The following is an 18,625-nucleotide window of genomic DNA, read 5'->3' as shown; positions in this document are numbered from 1 at the left end:
TTCCAAGCCAAGCCTTTCCATCCTTGGACAGGGTGGTAGTCTCCACACGCTCCAATTTTATGTGTATAAAACGTCAGTGTGTACTGTGGTCTGTCTCCAGTCACCAGCCTTGGTGATAACAGATGTGTGGTTAGTGGAAACACAGCCTTCACGCTTGCTGGGGTCAGTGCCATCAGGCAGGAAGCAGCTGCCTGGGGAGCTTCCTTCCTGTTCCGGGAGAGGGGTGAATAAGGAAGGACTACAGGCTTCATAACACAGTCTGTCACTCAGACAGGTTTCAGAGCCTTCTGGGTGGCTTTGATCCCCACGGTCAAAGCTTTGTCCACATCCATTCTAAGGAAACAGAGACGCAGGACGAGCAAGAAACTGGAGAAAACACGTAGGTCTATTAGTAAGGGATTGGTTGAATACGTAGGTCTATTAGTAAGGGATTGGTTGAATAAACCAAGGCTTGTTGTATAGCGATGTCTTCCTGAAGGGAAAATGGAGGTTCCTGTACCACCCTGCACTTTTAAGTATTTAAATTATATCTACATTACATATAATTCCATTTCATTCCCTCATGATGCAGTGGTAAGTGAAGAGTACACTTTCTTCTGCAACTCCATCAGTAAATAATAATTAATAATAGTTTCCCAATATCATCTCTATTCAGATTTCTCCATTTGCCTCCAAAAGTCTCTTACAGTTCATCTGTGCAAGCCAGACAAAAGACCATGCATCCCATCATAAAAACCTAACATTTATGCCCTATTCTTGGTGGGCTAATTTTATATGAGTTGCACAGATCTCTATCTCCTCGTTAATCTTCCCCTCCCTTCCTCGCTCTCCCTCTCCTCCCTCCTCTCCTGTCTTCCCGCCTCAGGATTTACTAATAACCTTGTGGTGTCCTAGGCTGGACACGGGGGATGTACACATGAGCAGACCCAGACCCCAGGGATGGCACAGGCCAGCGAGTGGAAACAGTTCGTCTGATGAATAATTATAAAGCAGGGCGTGAGCGTCCTGCCGGAGAGGAAGGCTAGGCACCCCGCGCCTGGGCAGCTTCTTACAAATGACCAGGAAAAGTCAGCTTGAGAACTCAGGCGGCACTACCAGTTACATAAGGCAGTTACCCTGGTCATGACGGACATCTGGAATTTCGTAGTTTCTTCATCCTTATGAAGCAACAGGAACTGAACATTAAAATCTCCATCCTCCAGCTGCTTAAGGTCTGGTTTTAGTCCTCTTCACAGTTCTTTGAAAGGCTCTGTCGCAGCCCACACCCCCCATGCTAGGCATCTCTCCATGGCCGGACGTGATTCTCAGAGCCCTCTGGAGTGCCTGGCTGGGAGTGTGTGGAGCGGGTTGGGGGGGTGTGGGGGGGTGTGCGGAGCACAGCCACACGGGGCAGCCTGTTTGGAATGTGCGTGTGTCCGTGTGCTGCGTTCAGTGTGGCAGTCTGTTCCCAGCCGTGACAATCACCTGGTGAGGGACCGCACTGCCGTGGCTAAGAGCCCCGGCTTTGGTTTCAGAGAAACCTGGCTTGAAATCCTGGCTCTGACACTCATTAGCTGTGTGGCTTGGGAAGATTCCTGAATCCGATCTTGAAGAACTCTGAAGTCTAAGCTTTAGTCCCCCTAATGTGGAAAATTATGCAATTTCCCCATGTGGAGGATCAAAACTGTAACGATCCATGGACATCCTTCCTTCCCAGAGCCCTAGCCATTCTTACACAATATGTGGTCACTGTCACACAAGGGAGTTGGAGGCACCATGCGAAACATCCCTCAAGCACATGTGGGTTGAGAAAAAGATCCCTTAGGGAGAGAGTCCCTCTGCTAAGGGCAGCTCAGCCTTTAGCTTGGTTCTGGTTCTGGTGTCTGGAAGGTTCACCACCTCTCTGGGGCAGAGGTTGCATCCGGGGGGCAGCTGTCTTCCCAAGCAGCTGGTTCTATGACCTCAAACAAAGGTCCTGTGTGTTCTTTCGCAGGCGCCGCTGTGGCTGTAGCTTGGCAGAGGAGCGATGCCGAATGATACGCTCCGGGTTTAGATAACTATTCCCCAACAGTCTGCTTTCGCCCCCCCACCCCATGTCGGCCCTTCTGTAATTACACTCTGTGGACTCGCGCTTCTCCAGAGTTCTCCAGGGGAGCCTGCCGACACTCGGCTCGTAAGCATGAGGGCTATGGCCCGGAAGTACACTCGGCCCCTGACTGTCCCGTGACATTCCTGCAAAGGCTTTGGTTGGGGTAGCGGTCGAGTGCTGGGATCTGCAGTCTCTGTTCATGCTAACCCTGACTCCCAGAACCGCCACATCTCAGAGGGGGAATGGCAGTTAAAGGGTCTAAACCCCTCCTTTACAAGAAAGGAGACAGAGGCGGAAGGGGGCAGAGTGAACTTCATTAGTGTTAAAGCAAGGACCAGAACCCTGGGACCCCTGACTCCTCGAGGCAGATGGGTGAGCACTGACCCAGCTAGCCCGAGCCACACACTCATTCTCTTCCATGCTTCCGTCGTATCTATCTCTTCTAGGCCTCGTAAGGATTCCCGCGAGGTGGAAGGCAGTTTGAGCTGATGTGGACACGCGGAGTCCATGGAAACGGATAGCAAGGCGCGCACACAGTCCATGGAAATGGATAACAAGGCGCGCACACACGGAGTCCATGGAAACGGATAGCAAGGCGCGCGCACACGGAGTCCATGGAAACGGATAACAAGGCGCGCACTAGGAGCAGGGGTGTGGTCGTGTTGCTTTTCACTATCTCTTCCCATTTGCTGGCATTTGCTCATGAGACTCTATTGAAAATGTGGCCGCATGGTCCATCCTGGCAGTGCAGGCCAAGCAAGCCAAACAAGGCTAAAAGGGAATCTATTTTTCCCTCCTGAGAGACGCTAGACAGGCTTCCGTGTTTAGCCCATGGTGACATGTCTTAAATATTTTACATTGCCTAGCTTCCTCACGCTCTGTTCTCTGTAAATCTTAACAATGACTGGCCCCGTTTGAGTCACGTGGGTATGGACTGGGCATCGGCTGAGGTGAGGCTCGGCCTGAGTCATGTGACCATCCATGGATGGAAGAGTCGTGTTGTGTTAGTGTCACGGAAGCATTCTATGTGGTAGGAGAACAGGACTGCAGGAGACTTTCTGAATGGGCAGGAGTGTGTGTGTGTGTGTGTGTGTGTGTGTGTGTGTGTGTGTGTGTGCACATGTGTTTGCATGCATGTGTGTGCATGTGTGTGCTGTTATTAAGGGGGACCAGCCATACTGGGGAGATGGAAACCTACAGGAGCCTCACAAGGACAAGAAGTTAGGCAGCTCTGACATGATTAGAAGTGCTGGTGCTGGCGACTGCCCACGAGTTCAAAAGAACAGGCCAGCCTGAGAGCCAGTCTGGATAGATGTCATCTTTAAACCCAGTTTCTCCATCACCTCAGACTTTCTTTTATTTGGTCTGGTGGAATTTAGGTTGGGCTTCTAGGAATGGGTGAAATTTAGGCAAGAAAAAGGGAAGCTGTGAGAAAGGCTGTATCAGCCTAGGGACCGTTCACCCATCAGCCCCCAGACAGAGGGACAGGCCATGGAAGGAGCCAGGGCATAGATTTAGAGAGAGTGACCTAATTCCAGGGCTGGTGATGTAATTTCAGCCAAGAGAAGCAATCCCAAGGTGAACGACTTCAAACAAACCTCATCTCCCTTTCCATTTGTTCTACTTATATTAGAAAAGTCCCAACCACATTTGTTTTCCTTTCCAAATAAGTAATCATTTCGGATTTTGCTTTCTGGAAACAGGGTCTCAGGGAGGCCAGGCTAGCTTCAGATTTCCCATGTGGCTGATGATGACTTTGAATGTCTGATGATCTCACCTCCTGATTCCTAGGGTGACAAGCGGGCACCATCATCACGCCTGGTGGCAGGTGGTGCCTGGGATCTCGCCCAGGGCTTTGGGCACGTTAGATCCCACTGAGCTGCATCCCAAGCTCCACAGCTAGGCTTGAGTTAGCATGAAGTGGTTGTCAAAACCGGTTGTTCAAAAGTGTTGGTCTCTTTCTTGGTTACAGTTTACTGCTTGTCAGAGCCTTACTCCCTAAAATCCTGAATTTACCCTTACGTTTCTGCTTCCTGTGGTTTATTCACTTGGCAAATACCTCCTAGTCCTTCAAACACAGATCAAAATTTCCTTGACTAGGAAACAAACTGTGTTGCACACATCTCCCATTTTGCAATTAGTGTAGGGGTAGGTGAGTAGGCGTATGAATGAAGACATTTCTATGTCGTGCAGGGGTGGTATTCGAGTCTTGTGCTGGTTATGAGTGCAAATATCAGAATGCTCCAAAGCAAAGTTAATTAAACAAATAGAGCTTTGCCTTTCTCACATATAGAGAAGTGTGTAAGCAGGCAAGTGTGGCATGGTTTCAGTCAGCTGGTCACGGCCCTGTCTCATGATCAGTAACTTGTACAAGGTAGGAAAAGAGGAGGGTTAATGGCACTAGCCATACAGTGGTTGTCTGGCCATGTCTAGTAGCCACCTTAGCTGCAAGGGAAGCTGGGAAGCCTGGTCTAGTAGCCACCTTAGCTGCAAGGGAAGCTGGGAAGTCAGGTCTAGTAGCCACCTTAGCTGCAAGGGAAGCTGGGAAGTCAAGTAAGTTCCTCACCTGAGAAATGTATTTGTTTGGTTGGTGGGGATGGGGCGGGGTGGGGGGGGGGCGATGGGAATACAGAACCATGCAGGATCTGGCGGCCTGCTAGGGGCCTGCTAGGCAGCCGGTCCAGTTGAAGCAGTGGGTTCCAGGTTCTGTGAGAGAGTCTGTATTAAAAATTAAGGAGAAGAGTGACAGAGGAAAATATCTGATGTAGACCTCTGACCTATATGGATGTGTGCGTGCATGTGCGTGCGTATGTGTGTGCGTGTGTACGTGTGCACGCACACTTGCTTTGAGATTACACAGACACACACACACACAGAGGCAAACACACCTGCACATACATGTACACACAAATTCAAAACCGAAGAACAGAGAAGGGAAGTAACTGTCAGCTAGGCAGCCAGTGGCACCCAGTATGGGTTTCATCTCACATTCTAAAGTTAGATTCACGGTTGGGCACTCTCTTAAGTATGATGAAGTCTGACACTATCTTAAGTATGGTAAAGGTCGAACTGAGTCATTATTGTTTACCACAAGCGTGGAATGTGTCAGAATGGTAGGGTTGACGTGTGTCTGCCATCCCGAGTCCATTGTGTTGACGGATCTGTTTCCTGGGCCATCGGAAGGATTTGATTAACAGATACTTTTATGCTTGGCTTCTACTTGGGGTTGGCTATTTGGAGGCAGAAGAGCAGAAGAGCAGAGGGTAGTTTCAGAACATTTATTCCCTGAACTCCTTTCCCGCTGGGCCACTGTGGCTTATGCTGTATGTCCCTTCAGGTAGCCTGCTGTCCCCTCTGGTCCCTTTGTTCTAGCCAAGCTGACAGTGTTTTCCCTAAACTCTACCTTTGTAAACAGTACTGAGAATAAACGAATCAAGTTACCCAGTCTAAGTTCTACGTCTTTCCTGCAGAGATCCAGACAAGAGTCTAATACTTGAGGCACTTGTGGGAGAAGGGTTTAGAATGGTTGACGGAAACCTTATTTTCCCCTGTTAGAGTTTAAGTTCTTCAAAGTGGAGAGGAGCTCAAGAGTACTTCTTCCACTCTGTGGGATATTTGACTCTTACGCCTTCTGGAATGTGCTCAAGCACATTCTTATTCACGTGCACTGACCCCTCCCACCGTAGCTGGAGTTACGACGGTGTCCGCCGAGGTGGTTCCTGTGTGTGTTCCGCTGTGAGGTGTCTTAGACAGTGATCTCTCCGGTGTCAGTCCAGATTGTATTGCCAGGTGTCTGAGAGCTGTCATTCCCAAGGGCTGTGGCTGGAAGTAGTTGTGCAAGTGTGCCAGAGAGCTAAGTGTGCTCACGCCTGGTGGGACACACTCAGTATATCCCTTGCGTTCCTCTGCTGCTCTTCTCTCCAGGCCATTGGTCTACACTTTGAAGATGGGGTGATGCGCGATTGAATTTGTCACGCGCCCACATGGGTGCTGGAGGAGGTGGGGGTGGCTATCAGGTGTCTTCGGTGTATTCGCTTCACCATCAGTGAACATGCCAGTCGCCGGGGTTCCCTGTCCAACTGCTGCTACTGGAGATCTAGGGGCCACATATGCGTTGACCACGTAACCTTGCATTGTCCAGCCTGGTAGCCACACGCCCTACGTGTCATGTGTTTTATTTTCCGTGCGTTTTATCTTGTGATCTGATCAACCCATTAGAACTTGGAAATCTTAGTAAAAGCAGCCCGACTACGGAGTTTGTTTGTTTAGCTCATGTCAGAAGGGGCAAGGTGTCGGTTTCAAGGCAATGGAAGGGCAGGGAGGTGACCTTAGGAACTGCAGACTGCGGGGACTCAAATGATGTCACGGCCACCACTTACCGTCGCCTCTGCCCTTCCTGATGACACTCCCTTCTTGAGTTTCTGGACCCTGCGTAGTGTTTACTTGTACACCGGCTTCCTCCCGGGGCAAGACCTCTGACCTCTGGAGGACTGCATGGCTGTCTCCCTCCCCTGGGTCTGTTCTCTCCTGTGGGGGAAGAGGAAGGGAGGAGTGGCGGGGGAAGGGGGCAGAGAGGAGGAAGGAGAAAGGCTTTCTAAGCCTCAGGAAACTTACAAGGCTCAGGAGGCGAGGCTCCCCTCCATCCACAAGTTGCACAGTGAGCTCCGATGACTCAGCTCTTGTGAGTCATCATCCATGCTAGGCGCTACATATATACCCGAGTTACCCCATTATTAAACTCACTGATTCGTCAAGCTGCCTTGGGAGGGACCATTCGTTTGGCTCTGTGGTTGGTGCGGTAGCTTGGGTGCATAGATATTTGTTCTCGTCTCCCAGATACAGTCTCAGAGCCATTACCACACTCACTGTTGTCATTTCCGGGGTCCCACGGCCACCCACGTGGCCATCAGCATTTAGGCAAAATGTCCAGTCATCCCAGGAGCTGGCGTTTCTGGGGTTGGCCGCGCATGCGTCATCAACATTCAGGCAAAAAATGCCTAATCATTCCAGGGACTCAAGTACATGCGCAGCGTGGCCATGTAATGTATGCGTGGCGTGGCTACGTAAGCCCCCATACGCATGCGCTAAGTGACCTTTAAAAACAGACACTCCAGACCCCACTCTCTCCACGTTTCTTCCAGACAAGCCTTGGCACAGCCCATCTCCCTACTCTTTAAAACTCTTAAGTGGGGTTTGTTGTCTATCCTGGGGTGTGTTATTGCACACAGTAAATAATACCATCGCCACGGGAAAAGCAGTTCGGATTGGGGTTTTTGTCTGGTCCTGTACCTGTCTAGATGCACCTAGAGTAGTGGTCCTCCTCTGCCTGGGGGATGGGCAGCCCCATGCTCAACCCCTTGAAGGAAGTGCTAGGTATCCAAAAGGTCCCTGGTTGAGATGCCTGAGCCAGCAGCTGGCCGCTCTACAGCCTCAAGGATCCCTTGCCTGCCTCACTGAGTCTGTCTTCCGGGTGCACCACGCTTCAGTCATTCCCGCTGGAGAAACACAGCTTGACACACGGCGCTGAGTGGTTAAGAGGGGACGCGGCCATCTTCTGCGTTTTTTTTTCCATTCCTGTGTGCTATCAGGGCCTTTCCCTCTGGTTTCTCCAGGCGTTAGGCATTTGATGGTATCTCCCACTGACTTGCTTCTAACTGCAAGGGTGGTGAATAGCAGGAGGAGAGTGCAGCCGCCTGTGGAGAGGGCTGGGGACATTCATTAATGGGAAGGACAGGACAGCATGGGGGTGATGAGGGCCAGGTGCTGGGGAGGCCGGGAGGAAGGCAGTGCAGAATGAGTCAGCCGTGCCTGCCGATGCTAAATCATTCTCTCCCTCCCTCCCTGCCTCCCTCCATCCCTGTCTTCCTCCCGCCCCCCCCATCTCTTAAATGCTATTATAAGTTGCCTTAGTCCTGGTGCTTTACTGTATCAACAGAAGAAACAACTCAGACAGGAGCAGAACGGAGAGCCGACTCCAGGCGTCCTCCTGACCAGCAGAACGTGCATGCCCTGAGGCGCCACACCCCCCTTACCCACACCTCTTCACAACCCTGGGATTCAGGGGTAAAAAGACCACACAGGCCAGCCTCACTCAGGGTTACCCTCCTGGTGACTGGACATGAGCCTGCAGTGCCTGTCCCAGACTGTCAATCCTCTTATCTGGTTGGGCAGACCCTCAGAGAGACCCACCCCTTCTTAGGTGTGACTCCCAGTGCCCCTTCCGGTTTCCTTTCTCAAGAGCCTTCCCTCTTAGGAGCCCCCCCCCCCACCCCTAGCCTCTGGCCTCACCAAGCTTGACTTGTCACCTCGTGGAGGAGGCATTTTGCACGCATGACCTGGCGGCCAGCCTATCTGGCACACTGCACTTCTAAACAAGAAGCTTGACATCCCCACTCCTGAAGTCAGAAGCGGCATGGGGAGGGGTGGCTGCCTGCAGAAGAGTCTGTGGTCCTGGTGTCTTCCACACACAGAGGCGGTGTGAGTGCTCACTGCTCAACCCGAGGTAACATGCCAGTCAATCACAGCTGACTGGCGTCCACCACCTAAGTGGTTGTGCATGCGCAATAAGGCAGACGCTGTTCCCTGAAACTGTTCATCCCTTGTCCGGGGACGCCCCAGTAATGACAGCAACCACAACTGTGTGTACACGGCAGAAACTGATGGGCTAGATGATCTTTCAGGCTCCAGAGACGCTTTTCACCGTGGGCTTTGACCTTGGAAAGTCTTGAATAAATTCCAAATTCAAGATGACATTGGTTACGAGTCTCGGATTAAACCAGACGCAATGAAAAGTCGCCGGCGGTGGTTCATAGAGCTAAGAAGGGAGGTGGACTCGAAGCCAGGTGTGTCCAAATGTCCTCGTGGTTGATTGTGTGACCTCGACGGTCACTCCACTTTCTTTTTTTTTAGGGCTAAGACTCCTCCACTGTGGGTTCTGGGCCGTGTGACCAGCTTTCCTCGAAGCCAAGCGTTACCATGACGAGGATTTTGGTCACAGGGATATAAGCCAAAGGGATCGTTTTTGTTTCATGAATTTAACACAGGCACACGCACACACACTTAAAAAAATAAAAATAAACATTACAGAATAAGGTCACAGCGGGAGGTGACCAAGTCAGGCTGAAGCCCCGGGGGACAGGTGACAATGAAGAACAGGACGCTGAGGGAAGGCTATAGAAACGCTTAGTCTCTGCTTTATTGAGTTACAACAAATGAGCAACAAGTTGGAAAAACTGCTGTTATTCAAACTCTCTAGCATTTTACTTGTGCAGTGTACTCAGGGGGGGCTGGGGGGCTGGGGGGCGGGGGAGGGGACAAGGACAGCAAACAGAATCCGTGTGGAGACGTTTATACGAGATTTATCTCTTGGCTTTCCTTTTTTAAAACTTAGGACTAACTAAAAATAAAAAGTGCACTCAGGTATCTAAAATTGGCCCGAACACACACACGCGCGTGCACGCGCACGCACACACACACACACACACACACACACACACACACACACACGGACAAAAAAGAATCAATTCCCAGTGAGGCTTCAAGCTGAAATCTGGTCAGTGCCACACCAAGAAAAGGCAGTGAGAAAAAGCCAAGAAGCCCAGAGATGTCCACCTTTATACGGGCCAGGCAGAAACACCACTCTCCACCTTTATACGGGCCAGGCAGAAACACCACTCTCCACCTTTATACGGGCCAGGCAGAAACACCACTCTCCTTGAATTTCCCAGGCATAATGATGGCGGCATCAAGTGTGGGAGCCCTTTCTGCTGGTATTTCAAAAAGATTTGTGAAGAGGGCAGCCACCCGCTCCCCGGCTATTCAAGCCGTTGAGAAGCCATGCCCACCTCTTGGCATGGGTCTGAGGCCCGGATCCCCAAAAGGCAACTGCGGGAACGGGGTGGGGAGGGTGGGGTGGAATGGGCGTGGCATGGGCGTTCATGTTTGTGATACCATTCCATATTGAGCCAGAGGACCAACCTCAGCCCTTCCCACAAAGACATCTCCCAAAGGCCAAACTACCTTGAGAAAAGAAAAAGAAAAAAAGAAAGAAAAGAAACCCTTCCTACCTAAAATCCAGTAGCTACAGTGGCATTTTAGTGCTAATGCTCCCCCCTCCCCATCAATAAAGTGAAAAGAAAAAAGAGAATATCAACGTGGTTAGTCCTCCTTCCTGGGGGAGGAGGAGAAAAAAAAGCTAACACCTTACCGCGCAAGTGCTGGAAAAGGAAGTTGCCCTCGATTAAAAAGGTAACAAAATTCCTACATTGTATAAATCGGTTCCAGTATAGCAAGAGGCGGGGCAGAGGCGGACACTATGTACAGGGACCCATTGAAAACGCAGTAGTAGGACTTTGGCACTATGAACAATTTCCACCCTGGGACCGGCTCTGAGAGCTCCGGGTCCGGGGCCTCCAGGCACAGGCCACTGAAGCACTTCCGCTCAGAGTCGCTGGTGAGGTGGCCCGCAGCCGCTGGGGCGGGGCTCGCTTCTTTCTTCAAAGACAGAGAGCGTCCTCTTTGTCAGTGCAGAAGTTCAGACCGTGCGCTAGGGAGATGACACAAACCAGAGAGATGTCAGAGAGACGGCTGGGGTGGAGGACCTCTTCCTCGTCCTCCCGCAGCTTGGGGACTCCTTCCAAAGCCATCGAGGGCCTGAAGGAGGGACGGTGCCCTTCATGGTGGGGCTTCGTTTGACTCTGCAATGCCCCCCACAGGCCCGCCTGTGTTTGAACACTTGTCCCCCGCTGGAGGTGCTATTTTGGGAAGCTGTGGATACTTTGGGAGGCGGGGCCCAATGGAAAGAACTAGTGCACAGGGATGGTTCTTGGGGGTAGATTCTCCCTGCTGCTTGCTTCCTGTCAGCCACTGGCTCCCACTAGGCTCAGTAAGGCAGCCCCAAGTCACCAAGGCCCCAACCGCTCTCAACAGTGAGCTAAAATAACTCCGGCTAAGTCATTCTCGTTAGGTATTTTACTATATTCATGCAAAGTCTGACTTACAGAGACTCAAGAGATACTGCCTTGATTTTCCTGACTTAAGGGTAAATTTAGAGCTGTGGGTGGAGGCTGACAAGGGATGTATATGTGGGGTGGGGAGGGAGGAAGGGAAAGAGAGAGAGAGAGAGAGAGAGAGAGAGAGAGAGAGAGAGAGAGAGAGAGAGAGAGAGAGGATGCACATGTGGAGGTCATAGAACGATTCGCGGGAGTCGCTTCTCTTTTTTCATCCTGGGTGTGTTCCAGGAATCAAACTCAGGCTTCACAATCACCTTTACCACCTGGAACATCGTAACCACCTTTTCTTTTAATTAATTTTTATTTAAATAAAAAAAATCTTATTTTACATACCAATCCCTGTTCCCTCTCCCTCCCTCCGCCCATTCCCCCCAGCATCCCCCATCCCACCCCCATCCACTCCTCAGGGAGGGTGAGGCCTCCCATGGGGGATCATCAAAGTCTGTCACATCATTTGGGGCAGGACCTAGGCCCTCCCCCATGCATCTAGGTTGAGAGAGTGTCCCTCCATAGGAAATGGGCCTCCAAAGCCTATTAGTGCACCACGTACCCACCTTCTTAAAATAGTTTTTAAACGTGGGTATAAGCATGCATAATCCTCTGACCATTTGTAACAATGACGATGATGATTGCCGGTGGACAGGCAAAAAGTCAGATGTGGTGATGCATTATTTATGCGTTATTAAAGCTTGCCTGAGGGTACAGAAGGCAAAGCCAGCCACGTTAGTTAGCTATAGAAGCCAGGTGGTGGTGTTACACACTTCTGATCCCACCACTGGGGCGGTAGCGGTGGCCGGATCGCTGTGAGTTCAAGGCCACACTGAACTACACAGAACTGATCCAGTCCTAAAGAGAAACAGCTCACACACAGATGATCTCAGCACCTGGGATCACACGCCTTTAATCCCAGCAGCGGGGAACGAAGAGCAAAGGGCTTCATGTGGAGATGGATTGTCTAACCACGTTGAGGAGAGGCAGCCCTCTGAGGCTTGGAGGAGAGCTCATGGAGACAGCATTGCCATTTCAGCTTGGTGGAGGTTAAGAGCTACTGGCTTGGCCGCTTTGCTTGTCTGATCTTCAGCTTGAAGCTTGGACCCCGATATCTGTCTGTGGGTCTTTTGTTTTCCAGTACAGTCAGACCCAGAAAAGGGCAGACGAAGCTTACCGCCCCCAACCCCTGCTCCTTTTCTTTCGCTGTGCACGTGGTTCCAGGCTCTGGAAGCATGTTTCATATCTCTTGGACTGTAATCTTCCTCTGCCCTTCCTGGAGGGATGTGACCCTGGTCAGGGGTCAGGCTGTGAGAGCCGGCAGAACTCCCAGTGAGGCTGGAAATGGGGCCCCTCCCTCTCTAGGGGAGTCTGCTCGTGGCCCAAGCCCCAAGGCCAGCTGGCCAGCAAGCACCTTATAGGCTAGTCTAATTTTCTCTCCAGCGCCAGGGTCCTGCTGGGTGGAAAGTGATGGAGGTTGGTGGGGGATGATGGCCCTAGCCTGTGTTTCTGCAGTCCTACTGTGTTTACATTTCAGGGAGCAGGACAGACAGAGCAAGCTCTGGACTCCATGCCCTCTTTTGACATCTGCAGCAGCCATTCGATCCTTGGCATATCCTAGCGTTAGGCTCCTGATCCGAGGCTCTGGCGCATGGGGTGTGGCCCCGCTCTCAGGTCACAGAGTGGCGGTTTTGAGCCACTCTGTCTACTCCTTTTCCTGCCTTCATTGGTTGCCGTGGGAATGAGGTCCAGTCTTCACCGGGCCTCAGGCCACACAGGAATGAGCCCTGACTTAGCTGGGGTGGATTCTCTCTGGCTTTTCTCCTTCTTTATGCTTGACCACGGGCTTCTAGTCCGTGTCCCTACCACACATGGAGTTCTCTCTCAGTGACACAGCCACGGCACCTTCTAGCATGGCTGTCACAGACCACCTTCACTTGTCCAGTCGACAGCCTGTTGGTATGAGGCAGCAGAACCATGGCCATGGTTGGCCCCAGCCACCATCTTCCTGTAGTGTCTGGGATACTCAACAGGCATTTGTTCGTGAGTGCAGCCGTTACGGTGGTGGCTGTTGTGAAGGGGGTGACAAAGTCCACATTTGAGTGTTGCTTGTTTTCTTTGTCTGTGTGGCCCTTGCCAACTCCCTAAGGAGTCTTATCACGTGGTCAGACACCACCAAGCAGACCGTGTGTGCCCCCTGGGCCGCCTCACCCCAGAGCTTTGGAGGAAACTGTCCACTAGACACATTTTCTTACAGTCTCCATTGAAAAGGCTTTACCTCTAGGATCTCCAACCTCAGCAGAAACACCTTCCAGGGACAAGGGAGCCATCTGGTCTCCCACGTCTACTTCGAGGATAATTCGCCATGTTGAAAATGGTAAATCTGGCGAAGTCTGCATCCCTAGTACTCTACAAGTTGGTGAAACACGGAAAAAACCAACAGAACCACGTGACAGCTCTTGATTTTGTTTTGTGTTTCTGTTTTCCCATTAGAACTTTCTCTCGGGCCCCAGAGGACTTGGGAGAGAATAACTCTGCACTCCATGAGAGAGATGGTGACCATCTTCCCATAACACATTCTTATCCTCTCTGTCTCTCGTCTGTCTGTCTGTCTGTCTGTCTGTCTGTCCCACCCCACTTCTTTGCTTCAGTGATAACTGGCTGCTGGCGACACTGTGAGGCTGAAGATAAAGCCCTTTGTCCTCTGTGGCTGCTGCTTTGCAAATGTCCACGAATGACCTATCTTTTTATCACATTCCAAGGTGGGGTGGAGGATGAAAGCTCTCCTGCATCTGGTTCTGTTTCCTCTCAAAGTCCTTCCCATCACTTGGTCCAGCTTCCTCTGAGCGGTGCCTGGTTCTACACAGATGCTCTCAGAGGCCCATGTGACAGTCCTCATTTGCGGTGGTTTGGATGAAAACGGCCTTCACAGCCCACAGGAGAAGCACTATCAACTATCAGGAGGTGTGGCCTCGTTGGAGTGGGTGTGGCCTCGTTGGAGTGGGTGTGGCCTCGTTGGAGTGGGTGTGGCCTTGTTGAGGGCGGGCTTTGCGGTTTCAGAAGCTCAAGCCAGGCTCAGTGGCTCATTTGCTCGTCCTGCCTCTCCAGATGTAGAACTCTCAGCCACTCTCCAGAACCATGTCTGCCTGTGTGCCTCCGTGCTCCCCGCCATGCTGATAATGAACGAAGCCTCTGAACTGTAGGCCAGCCCCAGTTAAAAGTTTTCCTTTATGAGAGCTGCCGTGGTCATGGTGTCTCTCCATAGCAATAGAAACCCTAACTAAGACATTATCCAAGCCAGTGCCAACCCCATGTGAACACATCTGTTAAGGCAAGATGCTTCATTGGGAGGATGAAGGGGAAATACAATCACTGGGCTCTTATCTGAAGCTGAGAATTACATCTCTTAGACTCCAAAGGATAAACATCTTAGGGCCATGAAGCCACGTAGGGTGCGACTCTTTCGCCAGTGAGGGAGCCTTGTGTCCAGCAAGCCCAGGGTTCATATCAGACCCGCACTGGGGCGAGTTAAAATTCCTGTCCTACAGATGTGCCACACATCCTGATTCCAGCAGCACGAGGCCCTGGAGTCTGGTTTTTACCTTTCACCCGGTAATGTTTTGTGTAGATAGGCCATGCAAGCCAACTGCTTACTCACTGAAGACTGGTTCTCTGCTATTTTATCCTATTGTCATCCGGTCTCTGGTACTGTTGGGAAGAAATCTGCTTCCAGATTAACTGCAGTTCCTTTGTAGGCAGTTGTTAGGTTTTGGATGGGAGTAGGTTCAAGAGGATACAGAGGTAGATGATGGGGAATAAGGGTATATTAGAAGAGTTTTTAGTAGCCATGGACAGGCAAACAGAAAGGCAACAGCACAGCATAGATTCTGAGGATAGTTCAGGCCCCAACAACAGAGACGGACAGCATGGTCAGGGCTCTGAAGAGAATCAGAGTCCGTGTGCAGAAGGAGGGAGTCCCTTCTTACAGCCTTGAAGATGGGGATGCCACCACACTGGTTCCCAGACAGAGGCATGCACGGGTGTGGAGAGCAGCATATGTTGCTCTGATGAAATCTGATTTCCTAGCTGGGAGATCCTGACACTGGCCTGTCCATTATTTAGGGACTCACAGACAATGCAGGATGCCGGTTGCTGTCTGTGGGCGTGAGAGCGGTGACTGCTGCAGATACTGTGACCTAAACTAGATTTTAACGTGACATTCTCACAATAATCTCCCCCCACGGGGTGCCCACTTTACCAGCATCCAAAAATCTCACACAACAGTGTCCAAAATCTGATGACTTTGGACATGTTTATGATAGTATCATCCCATATAATAAAGAGCATATTTGGCACCTTCCAAAATGTTCCCTGTTGTGGTGGTTTGAAAAGGCGTGGCCCTATAGACTCATGTGCTTGAATGCTTGGCCCACAGGGATTGGCACTGTTAGGAGGTGTGGCCTTGCTGGAGTAGGTGTGGCCTTGCTGGACTAGGTGTGGCCTTGCTGGACTAGGTGTGGCCTTGCTGGAGGAAGTTTCCCCCTGTGGAGGTGGGCTTTGAGGTCATACATGCTCAAGCGAGGCCTGGTGTCACAGTCTCCTTCTGTTGCCTGCAGGTGGAGATGTGAAACTCTCAGCTCCTTCTCCAGCACCCATGTCTGCCCGTACACAGACTGCCATGCTTAGCACCGTGACGATAAAGGACTAAGCCTCTGAAACTGTAAGCCAACCCCAATGAAATGTTTTCCTTTATAAGAGTTGCTGCTGTCATGGAGTCTCGTCATGGCAATAGAAACCTAACTAAGACATCTCTCTTCGTATTTTTTTTTCTTGATTGTAATAACACTTAATATGAACTCTACCCTCATAATGTATTTGTAGTGTATAACATCTGGTTTCTCACTATAGGCTTATAGGCATGCTCCATACAGCAGATCTCTAGAAGATACTACAACTTTGTATCCACAGTGTGACCACCCCGCAAGCTCTCCACTCCAACCCCTGGTTAACACCATTCTGTTGTCTATACTACATCTAAACCTCTCCCTAACATTTCTGAGTCATTTGACTTATTTTGGGCACAGGGCATGGTCTGACTTGAGTTAGAATTGAGAAACAGAACCCGTATTGACAGGGAGGGGATTAGGCAACTTCCCAGGGGGACAGGAAAACTATCATTCCAAATTGATTCCAGACAGACCTGGGTCCACTTTGGCTCACTCAGTTGGCCAAAGCTCTCCTTCTTTGTGATGGTTTGAGGAGCTTCTGGGCAGGAGAACTTGCTGAGACCTACAGGCTGGGTAAATTCCACCTCCGGGCTTTATCAGGGGGCTCAAGCGAGGTTGACATCTGAGGGCCATGGGGGTCCTTCTTTTCCCTACCATTGCTAGGCAATGTCCAGGGAAGTTCAAGAGAATCTAACTAATTACAATGGAATCATGTCTCAGTCCTGTCGGGGAGACTTTTAAGAAAACAATCATTTATTTTTATTTTATGTGCTGTGGGGTTTTGCCTGCATGCGTGCCTGTGTGAGAATGCCTGATCTTGGAGTTAAAGACCATTGTGAGCTGTCAATGGGGTGCTGGGAATCGAACCCAGGTCCACTGGGAGAAGACCCAGGACTCTTAATTGCTGAGCCATCTCTCCAGTCCTAATCAGGGAGACTCAAACTGGTATTCTAGTTTCATTTCTGTCGCTGTGATGAAATCCCCTTGGGGGAGGAGGGGTTTATTTTAGCTTGCTATTCTGTGATGAACCATACTTGTCCATCACTGCCGGAAGTCAAGGCGGGAACTTGGATCCTGGTCTGCTTGCTATTCTACACAGCATTGCCTCTGACCAAGAAACTCACTTCACATCCAAGGAAGTACAAGCAGGAGCCATGGAGGGTTCTGGTGGCTGGTTCCTAGGCTGGCTTGTAGTCAGATAGCTTTCTTGTACACTTGGGATCACTCCTGAAGGATGCATAGTCCACAGCAGGCTGGGACCTCCTTTATCAGTTAACAATCAAGATATGCCCTTAGGTCAATTTGATCGACACAGTTGCTCAGTTCAGCTTCCCGGCCGGATGGCTGACAATAGGCTGTGTCAAGTGGATAGTTACAGCTAGCCAGGACAAGGGTTGCACATCTAGGTTAGGGGTTGAAACTCAGCCTTACTACTTTGTAAGCCATCTTTCTTTGGGTCTTTTCTATGGGTCATACGTGAAGAAATTTGTGCTGGTTGCAGAGTTACTATGGGGATGAGTGAGCACACGTGAGGTACTTGAGCAGTGCCTGGCGCGGTAAATACGTAATACATATCAACTGTCAGTCCATGTTGCAACCCCGGGCCTCTCACGTGCTCTGCTCTTATACAGTGAATGAACGGCATGAGCTTGCACGAGCAGGGTCCAACAGAAAATGTCAGTTTGGAAAGGTGGGAAGTAATCAGCCGTGTTCCCTGTATGGAAAGGCAGAAAGAAGTTCACAGACATCTCTACTGAGCAGGAACCATCTTCACGGCAGCGCCTGGGGGCTCTCCTTTATCGTGTCATTTAATTCCAGCAACAGCAGACAGCTCTTTCAGTGACACGCAGTGACACGTGTGTGTACGTTGTCGCCCTGAGTTTGCACATCAGACCTTTAAATAGGTAACCAAGTGCAGAACAATTAAGTCCTAATCTAGGGCTGGGGAAGCAGAGAAAAAGATACTGGGGGTGTGAAATCATAGTGGAGTGGGAAGGTGGCCTTCTGTAAACCAAGGAGAGCTAGCTGTGCTGTTATGAAAGGCTGTAGAAGGGTTTTATTGGAGCGGTGAGTTGCTGGGGCTGGGTCTTGATGTTTTATGTCAGGGTCTCATTCCTTCTGGTTTTTGTTTGTTTGTTTGCTTTTTGAGACACGGTTTCTCTGTGTATCTTTGGAGCCTATCCTGGCACTTCCTCTGTAGGCCAGGCTGGCCTCGAACTCACAGAGATCCGCCTGCCTCTGCCTCCCCAGTGCTGGGATTAAAGGCACGTGCCACCAACACCTGGCGTCTCATTCCTTCTGATCTCTGTTGGTTTCCTGACTGCCCATGCAATGTGACCAGCTGGTCTGTTCCTGCCACCATGCCTTTCCCACAATAAGATGTGTCCTCTTGAACTGTAAGCCAGACAGCACTTTGTCTCTTAAATTGCTTCTAATCAGGCCTTTGGTTACAAAGAAAGGAAACTAGTTCAGTATGCAACAGTGTTACATCCAAAGTAACAGCCAAGAAACAAACAAGCAATGAGGTTAGCCACGCCTAACCAAAGCTCAAACAAGCAAAAAAGCTTAAAACAGAGATACCATCTGATCTAGCTGTATAGCCAGAGGATCCAAAGGGAGCACAGACTAGAGATTTCTACACAGGCACAGTTACTGCATCACGGTTCACAAGAGCCAAGACATGCAATAAATCTAGATGCCTATGGGAAGACAAACAGACAGAACCCAGGATTGTGTGCACAACACTAGAGGGTGTTTCATCAGTAAGGCGAATGGGGTCTTGTCACAGTTGGTCTGAGCTCACCGTGTTAAGAGAAACAAGCCAGAAACAG

General features: G+C 50.5%; 2 protein-coding genes and 2 long non-coding RNA genes across 7 annotated transcripts in view; 2 read left to right on the top strand and 2 right to left on the bottom strand.

Moving 5' to 3' along the window:
• Positions 1-18,625, top strand: part of Derl1 (derlin 1) — a 93,402-nt gene that overhangs the window by 49,599 nt on the left and 25,178 nt on the right. The window contains exon 8 of one of the 2 annotated variants that reach the window (XM_040730351.1): positions 15,684-15,787. In XM_040730351.1, coding sequence (XP_040586285.1) covers positions 15,684-15,753 — 70 coding nt within the window. In that variant the 3' untranslated portion in view covers positions 15,754-15,787. Of the gene's footprint in view, positions 1-15,683; positions 15,876-18,625 lie in introns of those variants that run through there. The other variant, XM_040730350.1, reaches the window with a different exon arrangement.
• LOC121133611 lies at positions 1,434-2,937 on the top strand. The gene is made up of 2 exons (XR_005870506.1): positions 1,434-2,152; positions 2,515-2,937. It is a non-coding gene; the product is annotated as an uncharacterized LOC121133611 (long non-coding RNA).
• LOC121133612 lies at positions 5,333-7,910 on the bottom strand. Of its 2 annotated transcripts, none has more exons than XR_005870507.1 (2): positions 6,683-7,910; positions 5,333-6,595 (listed from the first exon to the last, which is right to left on the bottom strand). It is a non-coding gene; the product is annotated as an uncharacterized LOC121133612 (long non-coding RNA). The 2 variants fall into 2 exon arrangements; XR_005870508.1 differs by having other exon boundaries at positions 6,812-7,910.
• Zhx2 (zinc fingers and homeoboxes 2) overlaps positions 9,234-18,625 on the bottom strand; it is a 153,095-nt gene continuing 143,703 nt past the window's right edge. The window contains exons 4-5 of one of the 2 annotated variants that reach the window (XR_005870505.1): positions 9,715-10,613; positions 9,234-9,679 (exon numbers count right to left, since the gene is read on the bottom strand). The gene's annotated coding sequence lies outside the window, so the exon portion shown is untranslated. Of the gene's footprint in view, positions 10,614-18,625 lie in introns of both variants that reach the window. The other variant, XM_005082731.4, reaches the window with a different exon arrangement.

Source organism: Mesocricetus auratus, unplaced genomic scaffold, assembly GCF_017639785.1.
Source record: "Mesocricetus auratus isolate SY011 unplaced genomic scaffold, BCM_Maur_2.0 Super-Scaffold_100023, whole genome shotgun sequence".
Taxonomy (NCBI): domain Eukaryota; kingdom Metazoa; phylum Chordata; class Mammalia; order Rodentia; family Cricetidae; genus Mesocricetus; species Mesocricetus auratus.
Note: the sequence above shows the minus strand (reverse complement) of the source record. Positions and strands in the feature narration are given on the sequence as shown.